At 34.4% G+C, this 20,682-nt stretch overlaps 1 protein-coding gene across 1 annotated transcript; it reads left to right on the top strand.

Annotated features, from left to right (window-relative positions):
* Window positions 1–237: 237 nt before the first annotated feature.
* LOC128551997 (uncharacterized) lies at window positions 238–7,302 on the top strand. The gene is made up of 3 exons (XM_053532980.1): window positions 238–938; window positions 2,979–3,333; window positions 5,232–7,302. The coding sequence occupies exons 2-3, from the start codon at window positions 3,002–3,004 to the stop codon at window positions 6,592–6,594; spliced, it is 1,695 nt and encodes a 564-aa protein (XP_053388955.1). The 5' UTR covers window positions 238–938; window positions 2,979–3,001; the 3' UTR covers window positions 6,595–7,302.
* Window positions 7,303–20,682: the final 13,380 nt, after the last annotated feature.

Raw genomic sequence — 20,682 nt, 5'->3', positions numbered from 1 at the left:
ATCTCTAATCAAGGCATTCTGTACAATAAATTGAGTGATCAAAATCTTTTTATGTTGGCAAAATAATTAGTAATATAATGATGATTTAATTTTGGCTACTAATTGTTGAGTAGTCTTCTGTTTTAAAACACGCAAAGTGCGCATGCGCATTAAAATCAAAACATCCGGTAAAATATCATGGCAACAAACAACGTCGTAAATTCGTCAATACAAAGTTTTTTGTTTTAGGTTATATATTAAGTTTTATCAGCTTCAGTTTACTTCTTTACCTAGACTTTATGCCTTCCAGAAGCAACAAGACTACCAAAAGGTTACTTCAGATACACAAGAAGTTAATGACTGTGTTAACTGAAGTTGTATCTTGATGCAGGAATGTGAATTTAGTTGCTATCAGGACCGTTACATAATACTAATTCCAGTCCGTCAACTGTTCTCCAATTAATTAAATCCAAACCGTTACACACTTGGTACATGCGGTTGACTTAAGATGTTTTTATAGTTTCTATATGCTTACAGACCAATGGCAATATATCCAAAAATATTTCTTCTTTTTTTCTTTTTCCGTTTTTCCTGATGATACAATTTCATTTCGTTTCTTGACTGCCATAATTTGCACCTTTTCTCTTAGTAATTCAAACTAGAACGGATGTTAGAATGAAAACTTAAACCGTAATGAATTGTTATGCAAATAGTTATGATTGATAGATATCAGCAAAACTTAAGTTTGAGGCCATATATTGGACAGTTCCAAACATACGGCTACCGCTGTAGTTACCATACAGTGATACTAGGTAACAAATATTAGTGCATACAACTCGGAAGTACTTGTATATGGAGTTGATAAACGGCAAATGATACGAGATTAAGACGGGTTATATTCTAGTATGGGGTTAACGAAAACGAAACTAAAACAAATCTGTTAGTGCATCTACTTAAGGGTAAGTGTGTCTTTTTTCATTTTAGCATTTTGCAAGATTTTATCACGTAATTTTACGTCTACTAAGAATAAGCAGCATAATGTACAGTGTACTCCGTATTCCGAACCAGTTTTCAGAAAATGAGATTGTACAAGTTTTTTGTTTTTTATATATTGACTCTACTGAAATTCGTTCAATCCACATTGGAAACTCTTGATACACACAAAGCAATTAATAAAATAAATTTACCCTACTTCTAGTGTGCTGATTTTATAACAGGAAGCTGCTGAGAAGTTCCATGGTTTGTGGCACAGTGCCAATTTATAATATATACTATTAGGTTATTTAACATTGTTCTGTACAATACGGAGATATATTTGGATGAGTACCCAGCTGAGAAAACCATATTGGACGAGCCGCTAGGTTTTCTCAGCTGGGTACGAGTCCAAATATATCTCGTAGGCCTATTGTACAGTACAATGTTAAATAACCTTTTTATTCTATATCAATTTTATCTTAGTTTAAATTAAAAATGTTTCACTGAATATTGTATTCCTGCCTTTCCTGTATTTTCCCAGCTTGGTATATTATACAGAACAATGTTAGGCCCTAAACAACCTTTTTATTCTATATTTATTTCACTTCATACGTAATGTACGTAATTCATTGAATGTTGTTTTTCTGCGTATCAGTATTAAATAAAATATATGGTGCAACCTCCCTACAACAGCCATTTGGCGATTTTGGTAGTTATAATACTTGGCTGAGATATTATGCCCACAAACATTGTCAGTAAGTTTGGTGAAGATCCGATGAAAACTGAATTAGAGAGCGTGCTTTTGATGCCGACCGCCCGCCCGCCCGCTGCCACGGGTGTTCACATAATATGCCAAGATATTATGCCCATAAACATTGTCAGCAAGTTCGGTGAAGATCGAATGAAAACTGTTGGATTTAGAGAGCGGACAAGGCTAAATTTGCAGTTTTCCTGTACGGACTCTCTATAGGTCCGGTTACCAGACCCCTAGCCACTGCCATTCAAAATTTTCTCAACCTGTGACAAAATAACAGATTTTTCCAATCAATAAGATTTTCTTCCAGTTATATCTAGATCTATTTAATTTCTATTTGGGAATACCTGTTCTTTTTCTTCTGAAACTTGTTCTAACTCAGATAGCATTGCCATCACTTGAATCGTTTTAATGTGTTGTAAACAAACAAACAAACGACAATCAAATCCTGATTTCAAGATGATAATCAAACTCTGTACGTAGAGCGCCTACTTCATCCGATTTACATTCGGAACATTTTCACGCGTTGCGGGCTTAATCGTATGTTGAACTTGGGACTGTTGAACCGTCCAGATACAGAAAATACAGGAGCTTTTGTACGCACGTGCGTCCAAATACAGAAAATACAGGATTTTTGTACGCACGTGCGTCCAAATACCGTAATAGTACGGTCACGTGTTGCAAATGAACGTCCGCGATTGGAAAGATAAAATAGATATAGAATAATATAGTATATCAAAGAAACATTTAAAATATTACACACCTTTTCGTATTTTATATTGATTTTAAAGAGTTTTCAAATTTTACATTTGGGGTATAATAATAACATTTAACACTATAACTGAGTTTAACAATGATATGTGATATCTCGTGTTTAGTTAATCTGTGGCCGGCTGATAACAAGTTTACCAACATTTTTAGCAGGAGTGACAATCACGAAACAAGGCTACGTCAGTATCCTATATAGATTAGCAGACTACACGTTTGCGGAAATCGATAAAGGAAAAAAATAATTGGTGCATACTTTATAATTTTTATTGATTGAACAAAACAATATTTTGAATAGGATTTGTCATATGTTCCATCAGTGATATTATAAATTCGTTATCTTAAGAGCATTTCGGGTGTATAGCGTAATTGATGCTTTATTCAAAACGATCACGCCCTCTCTTACTGTTTACTGCCTCAACAATTTCAATATTTTCTATAGGCCTACGCTGAAGTAACAAAATGACAGCAGTAAATGTTTTTAATATTCATTTTATTGAAGGAATGGGTACAGTCAAATGAAATATGGCTGAAGGAGGTGACTTCACATCTATAAAAGATGGGTCGGATGCTGACTTTGAGTTAGTCTGTACGCCCTGTGGTGAAGATGAAATCAGAGAAGAAGCTGTCAAATTCTGTGTAGAATGCAACCAGTATCTCTGTACAACATGTTCTAGATGTCATAGAAGAAATACGGCTTCGAAATCTCACAAGTTGTTGGATAGGGAAGACGCCAATGATGCGTCTATGGTTGCCATGACAACAAAATGTCGATACCATCCAGATCGAGACATCGAGATGTTTTGTGGAACACATGACATGGTCTATTGTGCAAAGTGTATAGCCACAGAGCACAGGTATGTTTGACTGCAATCCGAGGCAACTGCAACAAATCCGCTTCACACAGAAGTGCAGCTTTTACATAAATGTACATAAACATTTTAATTTGCAGGAGTGTACTTGCTGTCCTTTCTTTTCTTCAAAAATAACTTTTGATAAGATTGGAATGGTGACATATTTCTTCCAAGCTTTAGTCCAATTACTTACGTAGATGTTTTAGAAAAATGTTAGAACCATTTATCATCTTCCGAGTGGAATAAAATTTGAAAAGTTAACTGATATAAAGGACATGGCCCTGCGACTTTCCTTTAGAGAAGTAACACAAAATTCTGTTCTTTGGGGTTATATGCACAAACTAGGTCACCAGAAAATGCTCAAATGGGTCTGTCAACGAACATCCTTAAGGCTTTACAATACTATTGGAACTAATGCGGGAGTCATCTGGTCTAGTTGATAATGACGGACAGTTATTAAACACTAATATTTTATTTGAGGTGGCCACAGTGGTATGAATTCAGGCAAGGTCTCTTTTAAACATCATTGTGGATCTATTTCTGGTAGAAAAAATAACGAGAAACAAGCTAGGCTGTACTTTATGAAATAAAACATAGTTTTAAGAAATAGTAATACCAACGGTTACTATGATCATTTTATGTTATTTTTTCTTTTGGATAATTCTTCAAAATGACAGAAGAATAAATTCTCAGAATGTATGTAGCTATGTGTTGAGCTCTGTGAACATTGTCAGTTTTATATAGAATAGGGAATAACATTTAGGTCTGTTGAACCTATAGGGTTTACTGCATAGCGTATTTTCGAGGCCAATGTCGCGGTCACTAAAATTGAAAAAAGTCACCAATAATTTGAGTTAGGAATGATATATTACATAGAGAACAGAATTTATATAGTTTACATGGAGACTAAGGTTCATTTACATTTAGTGTTGCTAAAGCCAAGGTCACAGTCTAGCTTTTGCTCGATAACTCCAGTTGTGAATAAGATGGATAGATCATAGGTGGAAAAATATATTTAGTTTGTATAGAAATCAAGGTTTGTGGTTGTAGCTTGGGTCAATGTCAACGTTTCTAAATATAGAAGAATGATTTACTTTAATGACTTTTTTTTTGATTGAGTTAAGTTAGGAATGCGGTATTTTGACCAAACTTAGTATATAAGTATATTGACTATTGGATATTACTATTGGCAATGATGTACTTTTACTGTTATATATTAACTGATTTAGTTATATAATTTCAGCCAGAAATGAGACATAGGCACGAAACTGACCTCCATTTTGAAAAATAAATAAAGTTTTTTTGTAGGCAGGGAATGCTTTTAAGTATTCATCCTAGGTCCGTTTGTCGGGCAATATCAGTTCATTAAATTTGTTTCATTATTATATCAAATATGTAGGCACGTTACATGTATTAATTAAAAATAGTAACACAGTAGATGGTTACCAGGGTAATAATAATACTCTGACTACATTCGAAATGACACTATTAATTTGTAATTACTTCCATTTATACCGATTTAATTCATAAGCAGAAACAATTTACCTTTCTGAGAAGTTATTCTTTATAATTGTGCCATAAATATTTCTTGATTATGTTGTAAGTTTATATAAGCTAGTGTTTTAATACTAAATAGTAATAAATACCATGGATTGTCCCAGATAATCAAAATTTAACAAATGTATATTAAGACGAAATTATATTTTTATGGAACCGGTGATTAATAGTGAAAATGCAACTGTCATTCTCACTATACAACGAGAGTATATTGTTATCTGTTTGGATTTAATTGAATAAATCAGGCTAATGAAATTGTTTACTGCACATTCTTGCTTTTTATGTAGTTATTTCATTCATTAGATCTCATTAAAGACAAAAACATTCTGCATCTCATTTTCCAGGGCTTGTGAAAATGTTAAGAGCTTAGACGATATGACGACATTTCTTATCCCACAGAATGACATACAGCGTTTACAATTTGAAACTAAAGCTGTTCATGACCAGTTAGTAGCTGCAAACAAGAAGAAGCAGAAAAACGTCGATTCTCTTGAAGTACGGAGAAGCGATATACTACACAATATCGAGGATATAGAAAACACTATTGTAGAATATATCGGGAAATTGAAAAGCGAAGCAGTTGTGAGTTTGAACAAAACGTGTTCAGAAGTAAATGGCAAGCTGGAATCTGAAATCAGCTTGATGGCTGATGCAATAACAGAAGTCGACAAATCGAAAAGTACATTGCAAACTGTAAATAGAGTGGATGCTAGACAACAATTTGTTCAAATAAAACTGATAGAAAGGACTGTGAAAGATGCAAAGAAATTGTTTGAAGAAAGTGAGTCAGAGGGAACTACAATTGTTCGTTTTACAGAAAATGCAGACCTGAAAAGCATTTTAACGACTGTCGCTGATTTAGGACGTGTGGAGCCATCGAGTGAAAACAAGACGCAGATTACACCGAGACAATACAAGGTAAAAGCGAAGAAAGAGCATAATGTCAGAATGCAGAATGACAGTCAGAAATGTTATATAACTGACCTGTGTCTGCTTCAGGATGGTACCGTCGTTCTGGCTGACTACGTTAACACGAAAATAAAGAGGCTTGATACAAATTTTAGTATAAAGGACGCGTGTATTCTAACTTCCAGTCCTACGACCATCTGCTGTACTGCTAAGGATGAAGTTGCAGTAAAATTGGCTAACGACACAGTTCAGTTTATATCAGTTGGTCGGGCATTGTCTGTTTTGAGAAATATATCTATAGTAGGGGGTAGTTATTTTGGAATGGTGTATTTTGCTGGGGAGCTTTGGGTATCTAATGCAAGTAGTGTCAACGTGTACAATACATCAGGAACACTACTGAAGTCTATCAACAAAAACATGAATGGACAGAGTATATTTAAATCTTCTCCTAAACGTATGGTTGTCAGTGGAGAGACTGTTATTGTAACAGATGGAAGTGATGGAACCGTCTGTTTAGGAAGAGATGGTGAAGTGACGCGTGAACTGCGGGACGCAAGACTGAAATACTGCATAGGTGTATCTGTATCAGCTGATGGCACCGTCTTCCTGTCTGGAACTAGCTCCCATAATATCGTGATTTTTAGTGGTGAAGGGAAATGTCAAGGAGAACTACTAACGAAAGGAATGGATCTTACTCATGTTTCCTCTCTCTGTTATGTTAACAAAAGAAATTGTTTAATGCTAGCACGTAACATTTATGAGCATGACAGTATCGACATTCTTCAAATGTACGATTAATTTGGCAAATTACAGATAAAAATATGTAACTTGGAGTCAACAGAAAATATCGATAATTTGCATATGTTTTCAGTCCTTGCTACTTCGAACATGATATCTATTTTATTCAAAGATATTTGTTTAATAGTCAGATTTGGTAAATAGTTAAGATCACAAAATGTATTTGGGAACTGTTAGAAACAAGTGTGTCAATCTCTTACAACTACAGAAAAGTTTATAATCAAATACCTGTAAATCGTGAGGACAAACGTTGTTGTATCACTGAACTATATAACTTGAGAATTCCTTTTGTAAACAAAATTTAAAATAGGTATTTTGTGACTGAATTTGTGATAGAATCATAGATATTCGTTGCTTTTTTTTCTGAAATATTACCGTCATTGTATTTGCTGGATAAGTTTTCCTTAATAATATAAATCATATGTTTTGATTTCTCTTTGATACATTGTGTTTCGTGTTTTCAACTCTCATATAGCCTAGTTCAGAGGAAAATGCAATTATTATAAAGGAGCTATAAACATATAATAAACGGCACAGCGCACCTTCCTCTAACGACAATTTTTGCATTATATGTATATTAAAGCATATGCGAAATAAACTCGCCATGTAATATTGCGTACGCAGCATATTATAATTCTCAAATGTTAGCATTTTCCAAAAGCTAGACAACGGCCCTTTGATTGCTGTTGCTAAGGCGCAACATACTCTGGACTGAAAGCAGTATCCGAATTCACTTCAAAGACACATGTAGAACAGTACAAAATGCACATATAGACTTCATAAAGTAAATGAACTCATGGGTAAAACGGTAAGTGATCATACCTATCTGTGACAGGTGTTTTAGGTATTATTTAGTAGTTGTCTTACGCAAGCGTGTTTTCCTATATCTAGCATGATTTAGACTTAAATTATTTTTTTCAGTTACTTGTAATTGTACTTATCTGTAATTATGTCGAATCACATATTGTACCACATACACCGCGGCATAGACAAAAAAAACAAACAAAACAAACAAAAAAAAAAAACAAAAAAAAAACAAGAAAATAAAACACTCGTACAACTTTCATTGAGTATTAAAATCCCTTTGGGCAAATCACGATAGTTTACTAGCTCCTGTTAGCGGTTTTCAGGTTGTCAGTTGCTTATTACACAGAAAGTAATGTAAAGTACCTCCATGGTGTTCTAACGTATGTCTGTTAGAGAGGAGACTGTTATTGTAGCAGATGGAAGTCATGGAGTCGTCTGTTTAGGAAGAGATGGAACGGTGAGAAGTGAACTGCGGGACGGAAGACTGAAGAACTGTTATGGTGTATCTGTATCTACTGATGGCACTGTCTTCCTGTCTGGTTGCTACTCCCACAATATCGTGATGTTTAGTGCTGACGGGAAATGTCAAGGAGAACTGCTAACGAACAAAGTGGGCATAATTAATGTTTCCCCTCTCTGTTATGTCAACAAAAGAAATTGTTTAATGTTAGCACGTAACAGTTATAATGACATTCATGAAATGCCCGATTAGTCAAGGATGTCCGTGGATTAATTTGACAAATTACAGACTTGGAGACAACAGTATAGTAATCGATTATTTTCGTATTTTTTCAGGTCTTGCTTGTTCCAAAACGTTACGCATTTAATTCAGATATAGATCTATTTGTTTAATAGTCTGATTTGATTAATAGTTATGTTCACAAAGCGTATTTGGGAACTGATGTTAAAAACAAGTGTGTCTGTCAGCATGGTGCAATCTCTTACAACTACAAAATAGTTATAATCAAATACCTGTAAATCGTGAGGACTTACGTTGCAGTATGACTGAACTATTAACTTGAGAATTCGTTTTCGTAAATATTGAAAAAAAGGTTTTTCTTTTTTTTTTACTGAGTTTGTTATAAAATCATATAGATATGCGTTGTTTTTTACTAAAATATCATACCGTCATTGTATTTGCCGGATATATCTTTCCTTTATTTGATGCATTTTGTTCCGGGTTTTAAATTAGCATAGCTAGATGTCTCGAATCTGTTAACATAATAAAAAAAATCAGGACAACAGACCTTCCTCTATCGATAGTTATTGCATTATATGTATAAGCATATGCGAAATTAACTGAAAATAATTCAGTCGCCATGTAATATTGCGTACGCAGCATTTTTATAATTCTCAAATGTTAGCTTTTTCTAAAAGCTAGACAGCGGCCCTTTGATTGCTGGTGTTACTGTTCAACATACTCGGGACTTAAAGATATGTGGGTATGATATGATTTCATTTCAAAGACACATGTGGAACAGTAAAAATGCACATATAGACTGTCATAAACTAAATAATTTCCTGGGCAAAATTAATAAAAAAATAAGTGATTTTATTCAGCTGTGACAGGTGATTTGGGTATGATTTAGTAGTTGTCTTACACAAGCGTGTTCCCTATACCTAGCATGATTAGACTTAAATTCATTTTTTTCAGTTACTAGTAACTGTAATTATCTGTAATTATGTCGAATCACATAATATAGCACATACATCGTGGCATAGACAAAAATAACTTTCATTTAGTAAGTCTCTTTGGGCAAATCGCGATAGGTTACTATTTGGTTCTCCAGTTAGCATTTTTCAGGTTGTCAGTTGCTTATTGCATTGAAAATATTGTAAAAATACCTCCATGGTATTTCAAAGCTTCCGTCTTTTCTTTGTTTTCGCACAAAAGTTCTATTGTTAGTATAACGGCTAGTGATGATAATATAATTGCTATTCTTTGATTTGAAGTTAAAGGATTGAAGACTGGTCCTAATTATGCTGTATTTCTGCCTGTATTGGAAATATTTAAGCCCCGAAGATCAAATTTCATACAGAAGTCTTAACATATACACGATATTACACATATTTCATACATATAAACACAGAGCTACGATGGTGTAATAGATAAGTCGACTTTCCCTGCTATCCGGAGGTTGAAGGCAGGAGCCCCGCCAGAGGCCGGTCTTGTTATTAAAGAGTGGCCGGTTGGTGAGATTCCCTACCTGTCTGGTACTCTGCTATTATGTAATGGCATCGGATAATCATGATGATCAATGTATGCAGATGTTTCCTAAGTCAACCTAAGATGGTCCTTTCTGGAGGATGTTATAATAAATAATTACTTAATTATACTTCTTATAAACAACAATAACATGTACATTCGTTAAAGTTTTCACTAAACCATTTGATCGCCTGAAAAGTGCAAAATCGATAATTTCACGAAAAGGGTCCGAGCATTATATGTCGTTTATATAAATAGTATGTACTTTTGATTTATAGTGCAATGCCATTTGTAATCCCGCTCGAATGTAGTTGAGAAATATAGCCACATATACCAAATTATTCCTTGGTAAGGGTCGATCACGTGACTTATGGCGAAAAGTTTGGAAATTTTGTGCTCTGACAAAAAAGTGAAATATTGATGATTATGGATATTTTTTTTGGAAATTTAAAAATGGAAAATTAATTTTACAGGGGCGTCGGAAGTGGGGCCGCAGGGGCCGCGGTCGCGGCCCCAATAATTTGCCCAAAAACGATTTTTTTGTAAATTCATAGGTTTTTGTAAATTCATGATCCGCGGACCCAATATTTTGTATAGTATACTAAATTTTGCTTCCCTTTAAACAATACACGCTGTCCAGATTAGTGTGTTACCGTGGTGACGGTGACACGATCGGGGGTGTTAATTGGAGTCATACACACGTGTCCGTGATTGGATTTACGCATGAACAAATCAGCATGTTTTTATTTGGCATGTCTTTAGTTAATGGTACGTTTAAGCTATATCCCGCCACAAAGATCTAACGTATTAACTTATAAAATTCAGAAAAATAATTATCATGTTTTTATTTTATGAAAGAGGTAGGTGTTAAGATTTATCACACCGCTAAGATGTAAGGAATTAATTACATAAACTGTTCTTACTAAAAAAAATGATATTACAAAATAAGAAATGAAATTTAACTTATGTCATATCTTTTATGATACTCATAATGGATACTCCTAACCTTGAACCACTAAATTTCAAATTTCCAAAACGCACTTTTGGAATAAAAAATCCTGAACAGCACTCTTTCAATGTTCAGTGGTTCAAAATTCATCCTTGGATTCACTATGATGAGGTTTTGGAAAAGTTTAAGAGACTGAATAAGTCCACTTAGCTGATCTGAGAATGTTGAAAACTGTTGAGTGAACTTACTTGAGTTTATTGAATGTAACATGAATGATTATTGTTCAATACATTAAATACAAAAAAAAAAAAAAAAAAAAAAAAAACATACATGCATTCTTTGTATTGCGTTCCACATTATTAATTCTGATAAAAGTTTATTAAACATTATTTTGCTTATAGTCATGTAAATAGTAAGAAAACACTGGAGGCTTGAGATGCGATTCAGTACCCCTAAAATGCACGTCCCCCTTACCCCCCCCCCCCCCTCTTACGCGAGGGGGATACCCCCTCCCGTACCTACACCCCCCCCCCCCGAGGGGCCCTCGCGGCCCCAATATCAAACACCTTCCGACGCCCCTGTTTTATAGTACGTGCTGATATATTCTGAGGATAAAAGTTTGACTTTATAATCGGAAAAAAGCTGTATTTGATAATATGGATTTTTACCTGTGTGTCGGTATACTAAATACCTGTGAAAGTCTTACCTGTATTATATCATGTATCACGAACAATGGGATTAAAGATCAGCAAGTCGATCAGCGAGTCGAGCGGTACGTTATGTTTTTGCAAATATAAACTTTAGTGGAAGCATTTGAATTTGAACTTGAATCATTATTACAAAATGCACAAATATGAGCAATTATCAGACTCAGCCAGGGGCTTTCTATACACCCAAGCAAAACCCTCCGCCTAATTCACAGTTTTTAAACGCGTCCCCGCAGTTTCAGTCAAATGGTCCGTCAGTTTGTAATACATATAGTGACAATTTTCAAAAATTAGTGCTAGATCAACTGACGTCTTTAGACAGCCGTCTAAACAAACTAGATTCCATTGAGCAACAGTTGTCTAACCTGTCTTCAAAACTCAGCAATATGGATACTCGAGTTACCTCCCTTGAGAGTACAGTCCGCGTAGTTGATGCCCGAGTTACAGAAGTTGAAGTGAGCAGAACGTTTGACTCTCAAACATGTGAGGAACTAAAATCAAAAAATGTTGAAATTGAAAAGGCTCTTCAATCGGAACGAAATAGAGTAGCAAAATTAACTTCTGAGTATGAGTCTTTGAAATCGGTGCCAGACGACATTGATGACCTGAGAGCCCGATCAATGAGATGCAACCTCCTATTTCATGGCTTTCCAGAGGAAAAACACCAGCAGCAAGAAAGACTGAAGACTGTGCTAAGCTTGTCCTTAACTACTTAAATGATTCTTTAAATATTCCCAATGCGCATGACGTTATAAAAATTGAAAGAGCGCATAGACTTAGTGCAAAATACGATAATCGCAAAACAAGACCGATTGTTGCTATGTTTAACCACTATCCTGACAAGCTTTTAATTAAACAAAAAGCACAAGAATTGTGGAAAAGTTATAACGAGGCGAGGAAAGCCTCTTACAGTGCTAAGGGACCTCATGCTACTGGTGCTAAAGCATCAGGTACTTCCGACGACAGGCCGTCGGATACAGATGTCATGCAGGAAGTAGCACCGACGAAGCCGATGATCAGCGTTAGTGATCAGTTCCCGAAGTCCATTCAGGAACGCAGAAAAACTTTACTTCCGGTAATGATCAGCGCTAAGAAAAGCGGCAAGTCAGCATACTTATCTTACGATAAGCTGTACATAGACAATAAAATGTATACTGTCGATACAGTGGCATCTTCCGGTTATAGTGAGAGCTAGGAAAATGATCAGGGACATTTATCGTTCCTTTTATGGAATGTGCAAGGTCTTTGTTCAAAATTACAAGACTCTGATTTCTTAAATTTTGTTTGTGATTTTGATTTTCTGTTGTTTAATGAAACCTGGAATGCTTCTAGTAAAAACGTAAATATTGACGGTTATGATTGCTTTAATTGTCCACGTCCGAAATCTAATACAAAGGCTAAACGATACAGCGGAGGAGTAATTGTATATTATAAAAGCTGTTATAAAAACTATATACAATTATTAAACATTGATCATAGAGGTTTTATCTGGTTTAAAATTGATAAACTCTGCTTGAAGTCTGACAATGATACTTATTTCTGCATTTGTTATATTCCTCCGGAAGACTCCGCTGTATACCGAAATGTTAATTCTATTCTGTATGATTTTGATTTCTTTGAATGTTTGAATACTGAAATACGTAAATATTGTAATAAAGGAGATATCTATTTATTAGGTGACCTGAATAGCCGAACGGGAATTTATCCGGATTACATTACTGACCTTAATTTGAGCCGTTATGTCGATTTACCTGAGACAGGTATATCTGGGGCTGATTTACCTGTGCGTGAAAATCAGGATACTGGGTTTAATAATTATGGGTCGAAATTATTGACTCTTTGCAAGGAAAATAATCTTTGTATATTGAATGGTAGAAAAGACGATGGTAAATGTACTTACAATTCAGTATATAGAAATAAACCCGTATCTAGCTTAGTGGACTACGTAATTTCAAACCTTGATAGTTATAAGAATATTTCTAATATGTTTGTTTTTGATGTTAATGAATATTCTGACAATTGTCCTTTAACATTTTCTCTTTGTGGTTGTATAAAAGATATACCGAACGATTATTTAGAATTTGATAAAATTGTATGGAACTCGTCAGAAAATGAAGAGTTTTTAAATCTGTTGCATAGCAAATGTAACAGTTTTAACGAAATAAATGATAATCTGTTACAAGGTGTATACGATATTGATCAGTGTATGCAATGTTTTTCTGATACTGTCTATGATATTTCATTTTCATGTTATGGTAAAACATATAATAATCGTCCTAAACAAAAGAAGCGAAAGTCGCTATGGTTTAATGATGAGTGTAAATATGCTAAAAAGATGTTCTATGATTCGAAACGACGTTTTGCTCGTATAAGATCGGATGAAAATAAATTATCCATGCTAAATTGTAGAAAACAATTCATCAAAATAAAAAGACTGGCTAAAAACAAGTTCTTTAATAGAGAAAAAGTCAAGATGGCTAATATAAGCAAAACGTCTCCTCGCAAGTTTTGGAAATATATCAAAAAATTTAGATCTGCTAATGGTTTCAATTCTAATGTTAGCCTTGATGAGTTTAAAAATCATTTTCAAAATATATCAAATGATACTCAAAATCAGTTCATGAATGATCAATTTCATTCAGAACGTGATGGAGCTGTAAATGTGGAATATCTTGATAGAGCCATTTCTGTAGAAGAAGTCAAAAAACAATTTGTTCTCTTAAGAGATATAAAAGTTGTGACTATGATAATAATGTTTCTGATTTCTTTATTGATTCAAATAATGTTATATCTCCTTATTTATGTACCATTTTTAATTACATTTATGATAACTGTGTATACCCTGAGGCATGGTCTAAGGGAGTTATTGTCCCAATATATAAGAAGGGTGATAAGGATATACCTTCGAATTATAGAGGTATCACATTAATAAACGTTATTGGAAAAATATTTTCATTAGTATTAAGAAATCGTATCAATAACTGGTGTGAACAAGAAAATGTATTTAATGATTTTCAATATGGTTTCTGTGATGGGCGTTCTACAACAGATGCTATTTTCTTATTACATGCTATTATACAAAAGGTTTTATCTAAAACGTCAAAATTATGGTGCATTTTTGTTGATTACCAGAGGGCCTTTGATACAGTTAACAGAGATGCTTTATGGACTAAATTGTTACAATCAGGTATAAGCTGTAAAATGACTAACATGCTAAAATGTATATATTGTAATGTTCAAGCCTGTGTAAAAATGTCAAGTAATATGAATATTTCTGACTTCTTCAATGTAACTATCGGTTTGAAACAGGGTGAACCCTTATCTCCCTTGCTCTTTATACTCTTTATAAATGATATTGCTGAAAATATTAATTTTGATGCATTAACTGAAAAAGATTTTGAACTATTGTCTGTGTACATGATCTTATTTGCTGATGACATAGTATTGTTCACTACTGACCAAAATAGTCTGCAGTCACAAATAGATGCTATACATCATTACTCTGTAAAATGGGGCTTAAAAATCAATGTTAGTAAAACGAAAATATGTGTGTTTGAGAAAAGGAAACAGAATGTTTATCCTGACTTTTATATAGATAATGAAAGAATTGAAATTGTTGATAATTTTGTATATCTTGGAATTAAATTCACCTACACTGGTAGCATGGTAAATGCTGTTAAAGCACTACATGATCAAGCCCTTAGAGCATATAATAATCTCTTAAATGTTTTTGATAATGTTAGTCTTGATATTAGAACAAAGTTATCTTTATTTGATTCTATGATTGTTCTTATTTTAACATATGGATGCGAAGTATGGGGTGTTTATAATTACAAAGAGGTAGATAAATTACACATTCGTTTTTGTAAATATACTGGGTGTTAAAAGGCAAACCCCTACCTATGCTGTATATGGCGAACTTGGACGCGTGCCTTTATCAGTTATTTGTAAGGAAAGAGCTGTTAAGTTCTGGTTAAAAATTATGAAAAATAACGAATTACCTATTTACCACATGTATAATGATTTATGTAATAATGTTAATACTGCTTGTTGGGCTAGCAGAATGAATTCTATCATAGATCACCTCGGATATTCGAATATCAGATTATTCTTTGATACCAGTGTAAATTATTATAATTTGTTAAAAACAAGAATAAGGGACCAATTTGTCCAAGAGTGGAGTGTTAATGTTAATGCCATTTCAAAATTAGACAGTTATTGTAAATATAAAACTGCATTTTGTTTTGAAAAGTATTTAGATGTCATATCAAATGACAACCTAAGGAAACAAATGACTAGTTTACGATTATGCTCACATAATTTAGAGATAGAGCTAGGAAGATATGCTAATGTAGAAAGGAATAATAGATTATGTAAATTATGCAATCAAAATGTCATCGAGTCAGAATACCATTTCATATTATGTTGTCCACGTTATAGTTGCATAAGATCCAAATACCTGGGCCGATGCTCATGGCCTACTGTGCAGAAGTTTAATACACTAATGTCATCCAGTAGTAAAAAATGTATATATAGTCTTGCAAAATATATTAAAGAAGCATTAACTGTAAGAAAGAATACTCTTGAAAATCTACTTGTCTTCTGATCGAATACAATTATTCTGTTTTGTTCTTTGTCTTCTGTATATATGTTCACTTTCTCGTGTATGATTGTCTTTGCCATAAGTTTTTTATATTTGTAAATGGCCAAAGGCAAATGTATTGCTGATTGCCAATAAACTGAAACTGAAACTGGTAAGACAAAAATAATATGTATGTATCTCTTCTGCCGACCGCGACTGGATCCGGAATTGACGTCATCAATATGGCGCCCGATCACGAAAATAAATTTGCTGAATAATGTCTAAGAAATTCAGTAAAATTGCCGGATATCATGTGTAATGTGTCAGTTGAACAGATCGATTGAAACCCTTTTAATGTTATTTTTTTTTTATATTTGATTCGGATGTACACGGCTATCATTCTGACAATAATGGGTCAGTAAATAAAATATAAAAAATACTTTATTGACAAGTAACTGGTTCAAATTTCAAGTACAAAAGAGAACGATTAAAAGCAAAACAAAATGAAAGTATGGTGTGGTCTACACAAAAATCTCAAGTGCCTTTAGTGGGAATCGAACCCGAGTCGCTCCGATGTTGGTCCAGTGCTCTAACCACTGAGCCAAATTGTCGACACACTTACGCACTTGTCAGAGATTAAACTTAAAGTTATGCGTAAGCGACCGAAACAATGCAGTAAAATCATGAGAAGTCCGTGCATGACATTTAAGGTGAACGCGTGATTGACTCCGAAAATATAGTATCAATTGTTTCAAAAAGTACGTTTTAAGTGAAAAAAAAAATTCACCAGTTTTACATATCTTGAAAATTGATCTTAACATGACTTTACTGTAAAATTTTAACATCCAATTTTAAGCAGGTCTTGATATTTGTCAGAAAGTTAAAACGGGCATACGCTTCCGTCAGAGTGGAGAATGCTTCATGAAACAGGACATTTTATTTTACATAGAAAAATATTGACAATGATATAATTGCAAAAACTACAAACTACACACATTTCCTCCAAGTTAATTAATAGTCTGCTAATGAAAATTGTGACGATTTTCTGTACACTTAACATGGAACATACATTCCGAGCGTGTCTGAAATAAGACTGACAGTTTAAACTTATCTAAAAGGCAGTTTTTAGGTAGTGGAAATTGGTGGGAAACTGGTAAAGTACATTTCTTGTTTTCTGAAAAATGTTCTAAATTTGCTACATGTCTTTAGTTCATATCGTTTTATGCCTTTAAATACTATTAGATATTTTGCACTGTACAAGATTTCATTGATTCTATACTTGTATTGACATCCACAAATATATGACAACTTCTACACGTGAATCAGGTGTGGAGAAACAAAACGACATTAAACTATATAATGTTTATTCAAATCGTTGCCATGTCAATCAAAATGGAGGCCTCTAACTACAAACATCTTAATTAGTTGTACTCATTACTTTCATTGTCAAGAAAACTGAAGCTTTTTATATCGTCCGCGCAGTTTTTAGCACATTTCGTTGTGTCTTTTTGGCGTGTGCTAAATCATGGTATATTATGATACGCATTTCTTGTGATAATGTAATTATAATCTATATCAATACATTTTGTACGGCATTATATATTTAAGTCTCAAACTAAAGAGCTAATAAACTTTTTTTAAAAATAATTATGAAAAAAAAACAACAACATAAAATACCATTCGCGTCAAATTCTGATTGATTGACTAGACACACATCGATGATCTCGATATTTCCCAAATGTGCACGGATTTTTCATGCAATACAAAATGTCATGTCCTAATTGCTGACAAATATTTTTACAGGTTCGTAGCACGTTGGGCATCATGTTATATCAATAGTATCAAATAAATTGTGACACATATTGTCTTGTTCTTTCTTCTAACTATTTTTATCATACATAACACGTTACAAACGTTCTTCAAATCCGAAACCAATCTGGACTATGTAAAACAAAGAAGCATGTACGCTCGCTCGGTTCACAAATCCCTCACAGGTCTATAAACACCAATGCAGACCTATTCCTCCAACAATAACTATTACTTATTAGTACTTTGTATCTGCATAACGTCTATAACTGTAAAGACAATTAAATGTTAGTCAAACCAACTTATTTTTACATTGGTTTTTGTTACGCGGTATACACTGTATTTACTATTGTATGTAGTGTAGTATGTAGAAAGCAATAAAATGTTGTTCTTGTTTTTAACAAATTGTTACAATTTGCACTAGGATAAAAGAACAATCTGACATTCGAACATCCGAGATGGTCTATAAAAGAATTTATTCTCCTCAATCTGACTAAAGTACTTGATCTTCTAAACGAAGATCTGAGAACGACCCATTCACATTCGTCTTCTGTATATTTTGGATTTCCAGTATTGCTATTTTTATTTTATCCAATCAGACGACTTGTTCGAATGTCAAAGAGTAAGAAAAATGTGCAGTCATTCCAGGGCTCGAACCCGGGACCCCTCGCTTACAAAGCAAGTGGCCTACCGACTGAGCTAACCGGCTATCTGATACATTGTGACATAAAAATTGTAAATATCAAAGGTCAAGGCTACAGGTAGATTTGCAAGATGTTGTAAGTTAGGCTCTGATTGGCTAGCGAAAGGGTCGTCAGAACGAGGCAATGAATAGGTCGTTCTCAGATCCTATGCGTAGCGTAATAGGATATGTACTTTAGTCAGATTGTTATTCTCCTAGCGAGATAGGCATAAGACAGGCCCAGTTTGGTGGCATACTTTGCATTTGTTACATGCATTACATCAAACAACATTATTCAAAATTACATAACAGCTAATCAATAACACACATATGCACAATGCCCTTATTTAAAATTTCATCTTCTTATGTCAGGGTCATAACTTTCAGACACACGTAACATTCGTAACATACATGTAACACGCATGTAACATCCTTTCAACACCCCTGATACATCCATGTTACATTTATATTACACTACTAAGGACGTTCTTCTGCCAATTTTAAGAAACAGGGTGTAAATGCGTAACATTTTGACTACAAATTGACACCTCTTCTCAGACATACGTAACAATATCATGCCCAAAAGTACAATTAATTTCCGGTAGCATGTGGTAGAGCGTCCGCTTTGAGTGCAGGAGGTCATGGGTTCAATCCCCGGCCGCGTCATACCAAAGACGTAAAAAATGGTATTAGTAGCATCCTCGCTTGGCGCTCAGCATTAAGAGGATAGTGCTAAGACTGGTCAGCCCGGTGTCAGTTTAATGTGACTGGGTGGGGTATCATGCCACGTGTCTACGGCGTGATATTCCAGTGAGATAGCACTATAAAGTTGGGCATTGTGCTCACTGCTACAAGTAGTCACCGTCGTCTAGTGGTAGAGCGTCCGCTTTGAGTGCAGGAGGTCGTGGGTTCAATCCCCGGCCGCGTCATACCAAAGACGTAAAAATGGTACTAGTAGCTTCCTCGCTTGGCGCTCAGCATTGAGAGGATAGTGCTAGGACTGGTCAGCCCGGTGTCAGTATAATGTGACTGGGTGGGGTATCATGCCACGTGTCTACGGCGTGATATTCCAGTGAGGCAGCACTATAAAGTTTGGCATTGCACTCACTGCTACAAGTAGACACCGTCGTTTATATGACTGACAAATTGTTGAAAAGGACGTTAAACTCGAACACACACACACACACATAGAATTACATACAAATATATCAATGCAAGGCTTTGACACAATGTTCTGAAGACAAAAGGAAATACCTTCTCTTAAGAAATCTATCTGAGAGAAACACAAAAGTCCCGTTTAAGTGACCTGTTGACCTGCTGCTTTTCTCCTCACATCTGTCAGAATGAATAGTGTATTGCATTTAAATTTAAACAAAGTGAAGCGGTCCAGCCTACTTTTTGTACAAATCCGCATGCAGTCATTTGCAAAAGAAATCATGACTTTCCAGCAATTTTTACCCCTTTCTCTTCATTTACATCTGTTCTTCAAAATTTGTTTGCTTGCAGAAGCTCATGATATCTATTTTCAATCAAATCCATCATGAAATGGGGACCTCTTTTCTCTCGGATACACTTCCTTTAGTTTGGTAAAGAAAGGCAGGTAACTGTACCTTATTACCATAAGTAACATCCATGTAACACCTCTGTAACATCCATATTACATCTATATAACACTACTAAGGACGTTTCTCGGCAAATTTAGGCGAATTAGGTGTAATATGCGTAACATTTTGACTACAAATAGACACTTCTTTGAAATTATGAAACCGAATCACATAACACACATGAAAAGTTGTCAGCACTACCGTCTTCTTCTTCTGTTGCGGGTCTGTCTGAAAGTAGTGCTTTCCTAATCCTGTTAATTAGGCATATTCCTTACTTGGATAACCGCTTTATTTATGTTTATCATGCAATTAATTGACTATGGACCTTTAATGAATAAAAATGGAAATTAATTAGATTGTTAAAGGCTCATAATGCCTTTGTTTAAAATGTGGCTGTCCCTTTACGGCTGTAACTATATCAGTTCATGTGACGTTGCGTACGTTGTTGGCGAACATCGGAAATTTTTCAGTTTCGTTCACTTCAATGTTTCATGAAATTCGTTTTAGAAATACGGTTGTTTATCTTCTTATATCACAAGAAAGGCAAAACAATCTCCCTGTTAGTAAATATGATCGCATTTACGTTTAACAATTAGTAAAAATTTAATTCGACATAGAATCATAGAAAACAACACTAAAACGTCATGTAAGATGTAACAGAATTCACCAATGCGCATTATTTAACGGCTTGGTAAATTCATAAAATTATTTTTTTCCGTCAAATAAGAAGACTCGGTGACGTGAC

This window comes from Mercenaria mercenaria, unplaced genomic scaffold (assembly GCF_021730395.1).
Source record: "Mercenaria mercenaria strain notata unplaced genomic scaffold, MADL_Memer_1 contig_1922, whole genome shotgun sequence".
In the NCBI taxonomy this organism is placed as follows: domain Eukaryota; kingdom Metazoa; phylum Mollusca; class Bivalvia; order Venerida; family Veneridae; genus Mercenaria; species Mercenaria mercenaria.
The sequence above is the reverse complement of the archived record's forward strand: the minus strand, read 5'-3'. Positions and strand labels throughout refer to the sequence as shown.

Excerpts from the sequence above, each read along its gene's own strand:
- LOC128551997 (XM_053532980.1), top strand. The coding sequence starts at position 3,002 with ATGGCTGAAGGAGGTGACTTCACATCTATAAAAGATGGGTCGGATGCT. Across the intron at positions 3,334-5,231 it reads TGTATAGCCACAGAGCACAG|GGCTTGTGAAAATGTTAAGA; the intron begins GTATGTTTGACT and ends CTCATTTTCCAG.